The 9,210-nt window shown below is 37.2% G+C and overlaps 1 protein-coding gene across 3 annotated transcripts; it reads left to right on the top strand.

Annotated features, from left to right (window-relative positions):
• The first annotated feature begins 297 nt into the window (after positions 1–297).
• On the top strand, positions 298–6,355 carry LOC121988996 (tRNA-uridine aminocarboxypropyltransferase 2-like). 3 transcript variants are annotated; one of them, XM_042542759.1, is made up of 5 exons: positions 298–444; positions 543–622; positions 1,259–1,324; positions 3,864–4,683; positions 5,440–6,355. In XM_042542759.1, exons 4-5 carry the CDS (start codon positions 3,946–3,948, stop codon positions 5,443–5,445), a joined length of 744 nt encoding a protein of 247 aa, XP_042398693.1. In that variant the 5' UTR covers positions 298–444; positions 543–622; positions 1,259–1,324; positions 3,864–3,945; the 3' UTR covers positions 5,446–6,355. The 3 variants fall into 3 exon arrangements, with proteins under 3 accessions (XP_042398693.1, XP_042398694.1, XP_042398692.1); XM_042542760.1 differs by having other exon boundaries at positions 1,259–1,332; XM_042542758.1 differs by lacking the exons at positions 298–444; positions 543–622; positions 1,259–1,324 and having other exon boundaries at positions 1,384–4,683.
• The last annotated feature ends 2,855 nt before the right edge of the window (positions 6,356–9,210 follow it).

The following is a 9,210-nucleotide window of genomic DNA, read 5'->3' as shown; positions in this document are numbered from 1 at the left end:
TAAAAAAATAAATAATAATAATATGTATAGTTGATTTTGTAACTCAGGGTAATACGATAAAATATTAAACTAAGGTATTCATTAAAACCTTCAAACAAACAAGTTTTTATTGCATTACCTAGGTTGAACCAAACAACATTTGATTATGTTTTATTCTCTATAATCTTAATTATGTGATTACCTGATAATTACATAACTAAAATTATACATGATAATTTAATCAAACGCACCCTAAGCGTCTATGGATAACAAGTAGTTTATTTACTTTGACTTTGATACAAGGCGGCGAACCGGTTCCGTGGCCATGTCCATCCGACCGCTTCCACTCTGTGCCCTGCTGAGCTCTCTTCTCCCATCAAGGCCCCTTGTCCCCCTCCTCTCTTTCTCCCACCTTCGTTCCCCATCCGTGGTGACCTCCGAGGAGAACAGCTACGGGGAAAGCAGGTCATCAACCTCACGCCTCATCTATACAAATGTGTCTTATCCAATGTCCGCGAACATCCGGTAATGCTCACATCTCGCTATTTTCCCCATCGTTTCAGCGGGCGGAATCTGGTTTAAGTAATTTTGATTTGACGAGTTCGTAAACTGCGGGAAGAAACATCCAGGAAGCCAGATGCAGGTATTACTGCTTGTTTCGTTGCTTTTGCCTCATGTTCTAGAGTACATCTTGTCTTGAATGTATTTCGTTTGATATGCAATTTGAGATCTTTTTGAACCTCTTTCCTTCAAATCGTTTCTCGTTTTTATGTGAGAATTCGTAGCAGAACTGTGGCATCTTTAATACGATTGATGATGATAGATTAGTCCTATATCGAAATGACCATATAAGGAAATTACATATTGGATAAAAATTTAGGGTGATAAAACATTAATAATAAATTACGTCGAATTGGGAATGGACCAAAGTTGTTCAGGAATAAAAGAGATTATATGTTTTGGTCAGATTTGCCCATGAAGGTGACTCATTTCATTGTGATCATTGAAGGTGCTTTTCATCACAGCCATGACTTAGTTAAACAATCCCCTTGAAGAGAAAGATAAAAAATCAGCAGTAGTAAATTTCACTTAATAACCATACACAAACTTTGTATTTTCATATCAGTCTTAACTCTTGTATTCTACATGAATATTACACCAGAGACCAGAGTTTTTTTTATTCTGCATCTCAGCCCTGGATCGAACACAAAATATATGTATTTTCTTTAGTGTTTAAGCTTTTGGCACCTGATCCTAAATAAATAACTTTTTCCTATAGGTATCTTCTGATCAAGCCCAACTACTAGTGAAGTGATTCTTGCACAAATTCTTGGAGCACGAAAGTGTATTGAAGTTGATGTCTATACAATATGATTTCTTTAAATATATCTTTGTTTGGATCCACTTACTTTTCTTCTCTAGACCTTTTGAATACTTTGTTGCCTCCATCATGTATTTTTTCTTCAGTTATTGCAATTGCATGATCATGAATTTGTTCTTTAATTGCTTGCTTTCAAGCATTAATATTACTTGAACTTAGCTAGATTATCTTGTCATCACTCGTCATTCTATATAAAAATTAGATTTAGTTAAATAACCTTGTCATAACTCATCATTCTATATAAAACTTAATGGTAGATAATCATTTTCTCCTGCCTATACAATTGGGCCTAATTCCTCATTTGTTGCTGTCTTGATTAGAACTCGCTTTCACTAAGCGATATTGTAGGATTTGACAATTTAACACGTGCTAAACTTTGGACTCATTATGTTGAAAATGTGGACAGTATATTATGCTGCAGTTTATTGATCAACCTATATCATTAGGACTAGTAATGAGCTAATTTCCTTGTGGATGTGCTAAATATAGATGCAATTATGATTTATTTGTTAACCATTCTATTTAAAGAATGCTATATAATTAAGGATAATTCTCAGCTAAAAATTTCTGCTCTTTATCTGAAGGTTACTCTTCTTTAGCTATTGCAATGGTTTTACCTGAGACTCGGCCAATTAGTTGCATGTGAAATAGATGAAAGATGCCTTGAAATTGCAAATAAATATTATACACGAGATGGAGTGGCTCACAAGGTTTATTCCATCTGTGTTTAATTTATCTACATTGCTAGCTAAGATCTAGTGCCTCAGTATGTTGTTTATCTGCTACTACATGCTCAGATGAATATGATCCAAATAACACTCTTATGTTGGCTTCTCTATATGAATTATAATTGCTGTTACAATTTTATGATAATACTCATCCACGAAGTTCATTCTTTTGGTCATTGTCATCCCTTTTACTGGTATCTTCTCATCTTATAGTTTTTGAAACATTACCACAGTGAAAAAAATGAAGCCATACCTCTTTTTCAGCCGTCACTTACCTTTTGCAGCTGCATACCCTTCTTACCCCAATAATCTAGAATTAGGGTTTAATGTCACCTAGGCCGTAGTTGCACCAACTGGGTTTTATTGTCATGCAATTGGTGCCTTTGTACTCCCAGTGCCTGTTACACATATTCAGAAAAAATAATGTATGCATGTGTTTTGCTTAATAACACAAAAAAATTGCTTTTAGTTTGAAATTGGAAAAATGAGATAATTATTAACCCAATTGTTAGTATATTTGCCTTAATCAATAATATAATAAGGATAAGGATGTAGTGATTACTTTTGAAGTTCGAAAATTGGGAGAAGTGGAAAAGGACCTTCAGATGAAATTTATTCAGTGACACATTAAAAGTATTTAGAACCCACATTATGCTAGGAGATATGGCTTTTGCTAATGCTAGTAAATTGAAATGTGATATGATATAAAACCATATTTACTCAAGGCATACAAGCTTGCTAATGCTAGTAAATTGACATGTGATATGGATAAAAAAAATTCCTATTTATTCATGGCATATAAGTTATCCTGATCGATAACTATATCTTATTTAATTACACTTGAAAAAAAAAAAGACCAAAGACAAAGAAGCGATTATATATAAATGACAATCTGAAACTTCTCTTTGAAGTTGTTCAACAAAGTCTATACTTGGTTATCTTTTCTAGTTAGTTAGCTAATTAACATCATTATTCTTAAGATGACATTGCCTTTTCTTTTGACAATCACTTTGGGAATTTTAGTGTAATCTGCTTTACTTATGTTGTCTCTAAAACTTCTGTAATATGCTCTTCTTATTCCTTGTGGTAAAAGATGAATACGTTTGCCCCAGTGTCCCCCGTCAATTCGTCCCAGGGTCAACATGGAAAAGGTAAATTACGGACGGCTACTAGTCTTTGTAATAATAACTAGCACATAAGAAAGGTATTTACCTCGGCTTTGTCGAGATTCGAACCCCAGATTTCATTATGACAACATCTCATACGCTAGCCACTAGACCCATCCGAGGGGGCATGCTCTTCCTATTCCTTATCAAACATTTGTTGAATTTGGTTTGTCTTACAACTAAGGGCAATGGTAGAAAGATGGGAGAAATTATGATTTCCTGCTACCATTTTTTTTGAGTGCCAAATGTAATTTTGGGTATGTAGTTTTCTTTTTTTTTATGGTGGTTTAACTTTTTGAAGCTTCAAGGCATTTGTTTATTGGTCCTTTTTGTTCAAAGTCTCTATATTCCTGCTTTATTTTATTTATTTATTTTAGGGATTAAAACACATCAATATATTTCTACCCAGTATTAATCGTGATTTACTCCCTCTAAAATTTTATAGAGCCGGGGTCAGGAGCCGCTAGGTGGCGTTTCCACCTTTTTGTCAATATATTCCTGCTTTATTTTATTTTATTTTTTTGCCGGATAAAGTTTTTCTAATAACCTGGCATTCATAAGTTTTATATAATTTTCTTATAATTTTTCCTATTGCATCATGGGAGGAAGTGACGAAGTGGATGGTGGCGGTCGTAACGATGCCGAAGAAGGGGCGGCGGCGGCCGCCAGAGTGGAGGAAGGCGGACGGGAGATGTGCTGGGACGGGTGCGGACGGCCAGTGAGCGTGTGCGTGTGCGCCCATCTCCCTGCTCAGCCGATCCCTACCTCCACTACTATCATCGTCCTCCACCATCCCCACGCCCTCCGCCGCAACCCTCTCTCCACCCTCCCCCTTCTCTCCCGCTCCCTCCTGCGATGCCACACCCTCCCTGGCCGCCGACTCCGCCTCGGCTCCCATTCCCCCCTCGACTCCCTCTACCGGAACGCGACCGATCGCCCCTCCGCTGTCTTCCTTTTCCCCGGAGGCAGGGATCTCTCCCTCTTTGCCACCGAGTCGGGGCCCCTGCCCTCCGTCCTCGTCGTGTTCGACGGCACGTGGAGGCAAGCAAAGGAGATGGCGGCGGCGAGCGCGCCGTTCCTCGAGCGGTTTGCTGTTAGGGTTTCACTGGGCGGATACGATCCGGGGGTGGAGGGGCCGAGCACGTTCGAGTCCGAGCTGGTGCTGAGGAAGGAGCCATTCCAGGGTTGTGTGAGCACAATGGAGGCGGTGGCGAGGGCGTTGCGAGTGATGGAGCCGAGTGGAAAGGGGGCGGAGGTGGAGGGCGCGCTGCTGTTGCTGCTGAGAGCCATGGTGGGCTTCCAGGCGCGCCACCTGCATCCGACGAAGCCCCGCACCAAACTGAAGAAGAAGAAGGAAATCATGGCAGAAATGGTGGCAACTGGGAAGACAAATGAGAAGAAGGGAGCTGCCGAGGAACAAAATCTAACGGTACAATTGCTATGCTCATAACCTGTTTGTTGTTATTAGTCTTAGAAAGAGCAATATTATTTATACCATTGAATTTGTGCTTCTAAATCATCTATTTTTTTTTTCCAATTTTTAATCAGTAGCTAAACATTTTTTTTAGATGTTTCTGTCAGCATAAACTACCATAATACAGTTTCATGTGGCAAAAAGCCGATTCGCTCGCCCCCCGCGCCCCCGCCAACCCGTCCTTAGGCCAACACAGAGGGGGTAAATCACGGGTGGCTACTAGCCATTAGTGCAAATGGCCAAGACATGGGGGACCATAATACAGTTTCATGATCGTTAGCAATGAAAGTAACTTGCCACAATAGAATATATATTCTAAACTTGTTTCTTCTTCTTGCATTGTTAAGCCCCTCGAGTGCAGGTGATCATGCAAACTTGTTATCTTTGCATGTTTCTTCTGTTTGTTCCCTCTCCCTTCATCTCCTATAAGCTTCAAATTAAATATCTTATTGGTTCTATTGCACTCAGTTGATGGTCTTGTTACCTTAATTTGTCTTCCTAATAGCACTGTGTTTGCTGATCTGTAGATTCAAGTGGTTAAATAGAGAAATAATGGTCAGATTGAAATGGTTTTCCTAAAGCAATTGAAACTATTTAAAAATGCTTGTATCAATGTTGTTGATGAGATAAATTAAGCTATTTTGCACTTAACTTGGTATAATTTTTTCTGGTACATAACAACTATTTGTTTTCCTCCAAATCTTGACACAGGAATAAACCTTATAAATGAAAACCAAGAAGTTTTATCAGCCTGTCAGAGCAACATCTCAGCCAATTGCAAATATATATCATCAAGAAGATCCAACATCATATCTTCATATGATTGTTGGTAGTGTGTCCTTTTAAACTGAAAAACAGTGTATCGCAATGATAAAAAGAAAAAGTTTATCTTATCAGCCATCTTGGATTTATAGTTTTCTTTGGTGGTGGTTTGATTTATTCGAACAAAGCTTCATGAAGGTGAAACACCTGTTGATACTTTTTGTTCAAAATCTTTATATTCCTGCTTTTTTTTTTTTTTGCTTGATAGAGTTTTGTATAATTTTCTTGTAATTTTCCCTGTTAATTATTATGCTTTCGCTCGAAACGCTCCACTTGAAATCAAATGGAAAAAGGGTTGATGTGTGCATGAGCCATTATGGGAGGATGAAATGAATTATGGTCGAGCTTTATAGCCGTTGATGTGGATAATAACAGGGGAAAATGTTTATGTGCATTTTAGCAGTGCAGAATTTTAGAGACAAGTATTCTTGTGCCCTTATCTGTTTGATAAGGAATTAAACAGGTCAAACGTCATATTCAGTTGGAGAGACTCCACTGCAGCGGCAAAAAAACAAGGTGAAGGTCCGTCCAGCCTGCCCGAGGGATTTATGTTTCGCCTGAGATTCTACCTCTCAATCTCAAGTGGGAGAGATTCCACTCCTGTAACTAATCCATTGCATTGGCCTCGATTTCCAAAGGAAGAAGTCAACTGTATCGATCTTTCAATTCGGATGATTAGTGAATTAGTGTCAATCCATTGATTAATTCTGTCAAGATTATTTTTTTTTGTTGAGAGAGTACCATTGTAATTGATTAAACACGAGATTATTTTTCTTATCTCTTAAACCAATCGAATCTTAATTAACCCTGGTCTTCTTTCGTATAATCTTAAACCATCCCATATGTTCTTAGGGTAATATGTTATGGTTAAATTCTCTAGTGATAGATCAGGTTGAGATTTAATTACGGTACATTATTAGGGATTTTTCTCCTTAACGGGATCTGAGAATGTTGACGGTTAGGATGAATTTTTATTTGTACTTTTCTAATTTATCTAGATGATTGTTGGAAATTTTGTATGAAATCAAATCGATCATTCTAGGTTTAGTATTATTTGGCTCATCATGTTTTTTAACCATACCATATACTTTACTATAGGATAAACTGTATACTTTACTATAGGATTAACTAATATACGTTTTAGTGTTACTTTATCATGAAAAAATAATAGACTTAAAATTTTCCATTTATTTTAAAATACACGTGTATAATATAATATTTTTATGCATTCCTACTGGTCATATGAACTTTTGTAGAATATGATTCAAATGTGTGCAATTGTTGGTGGAATCAGAATGATTTGATAACTTTTTTTGATAATAGAATGATCTAACTAATTTAGGGGCTGCCTAGACAGTTGCATGTTATCTAAATTGAATTTTGTGTCATTTCACATAAGTTCAATAAAACTAGATGAGTTATACTTAACAAAAATAATCAGCTAAGATTAGAGGTAAATAAAAGTTCTATTAAATTACATAAAATTTTGATGATTATGAAGGAGTATGAAATATAATACAATATTCTTATAATATATCAGATATCTCATTAATTTTTATAGAACTTACTATTGTTGGTTGGTGGATGGGATGAGTATGAAGGAGGCTAAATATTTCCTGTACCGTTTGGAGAGACTATTTTGAAGATGCCTTTTGCAATTGAAGGTTGGTACAACAATCTGAATTGTGAGAATCAAAATAAAACTTATTTTTTGTTCATATCTTGCTCACACTACCTTGATGGTTTTTTGACGAAGGAAAGAAGGGATGAACAAAGATGAAGATGAGGCATGAAAAGTGAAGGCTTTTTTGTTTGTTTGTTTGGTGCGTACGTGATATTCTGAATTCTGTGGTAAGACAAGTAAATGGCCATTGTATATCAAATATGGAGTTGATGACGAGTTGCAATAATTAGTTTTGTCAGCATTTTTTAACTTTCAAACTTATTGGTCATTATTTGCTCAATTGATTTGATATCTATGTTTTTTCTCCTTAAAGTTCATTGTAAATAGATATGCAATTTATGTTTAACAAAATAATTAGTTTGGATAATTTCTCATCTCACTTCATGTAGAATAATAGTTTTATGTATAGAAAATGATTTCTCATCTCAATTTTTATCACTTTTGTATTTTTATTGTTACAATTTTTCCAGTCAAGATTGACCAAGTTAACTAAGTTTGAGTAATTATCTTAAGCTTGAATCGTGATGTTTGAGTTTTGATATTTAACTATATATATGAAGATTGTATGTGCAATTATATGTTTGAGGAGATTGATGGTACAATTTCCATCTGGTCTAAGATTGATCAGTTTGATGTGAAGAAGAGTCAAATAGGTCAAGGTCGATTGGATATTTGACTGGAAGTCATAATTGAGGTTAGGTAAGGTCAAGTTCAACGGGAAGGTTGACGGAAGATGAAAATCCAAGTGAGTTTGTGTTGACCGGACACTTGGTGTGAAAAGTCCCGGTGAGTGAAATCGAATAGATGTGAAAAGTTCTGGTTAGTGAAGTCAGGTGAAAAGTCTTAGTGAGTGAAGTTAGACAGCGAGGAAGTCCTGATGAGTGAAACCAGACAGTTGAAAAATCAAGTGGGTCAAGGTTGATCGGATACCTGGTGTTTGGAAGTTTAAGTGAGTCATGGAGGACCAGACACTTGACATGAGACGGTAAATCCAAGTGGGTCAAGGTTGACCGGACACTTGGCACGGGGAGAAAAAGTCCAAGTGTGTCAAAGGATCGACCAGACACTTGATGATGAAGTCCTAACATGTTAAGGTTGACTAGATGCTAAGCATGAAGGAGACCCAACAGGTCACAGTTAACCGGATGTTGAGATTAGGAACCCTAGACTTGAGTTAGTCAAGTTAGGGTTAGTCAATCGATCAGTCAATCGATTGAACCAGAACCTAATCAATCAGTTGATCAATTAGGAGAGTTTCACGAGCAAGGATAGCCCAATCGACCAGCTAATCGATTGGGGCTACTCCAATCGATCAGCTGATCGATTGGAGGCCACTCGCGTGAAAAGCACAGTGTGCTCCCTAATTAATTAGTCAATTGATTGGGATACTCTAGTTGCTTGGTCGATTGATTGGAGTTTATTTTCTCGCAATAACGTGAGGAAGCCAGAATCTATTGGACAATCGATTCCGGGGTCTTCTGTGGTGGCACAGAAGGTTGCTGAATCGATTAACTTATCGATCCAACTACTCCCAATCGATTAGTTGATCGATTGGGATATGATCGTTGCACAAGTTGTGAGATTTGGATGGTTGGGATTGCTCAGATCTCATGTGGTAATCGATTGGGAGCCGTAGATTGCGGAGTATAAAGACGACAGCGAGGTTCAAACTTAGTAAGCACATATACGATTCTCTCCACCACTTCTTGGATGATTCAGGGCGAACCGACAAAGTGTTGCTGCACTTCTGAATCAGCAAAAAGCGATTCCAAGCAACAAGAAGATAGAAAGCTAAGCAAAAATTTCATTGTAAAGTGTTTACTTCCATTTATGCTTGTATTCTTATTGTATTTCTCCATGTGAGATTGTACGAGGTTTTTCCATAATCGGAGTGTTTTCGAGGAGCTTTTTTTATAGTGGATGTGTGAGAGTGTGGATCATTGGATTAGTCATCTCATCTTGCGGTGAATATTAAG

Source organism: Zingiber officinale, chromosome 6B (genome assembly GCF_018446385.1).
Source record: "Zingiber officinale cultivar Zhangliang chromosome 6B, Zo_v1.1, whole genome shotgun sequence".
Taxonomy (NCBI): Eukaryota; Viridiplantae; Streptophyta; class Magnoliopsida; order Zingiberales; family Zingiberaceae; genus Zingiber; species Zingiber officinale.
The sequence above is the reverse complement of the archived record's forward strand: the minus strand, read 5'-3'. Positions and strand labels throughout refer to the sequence as shown.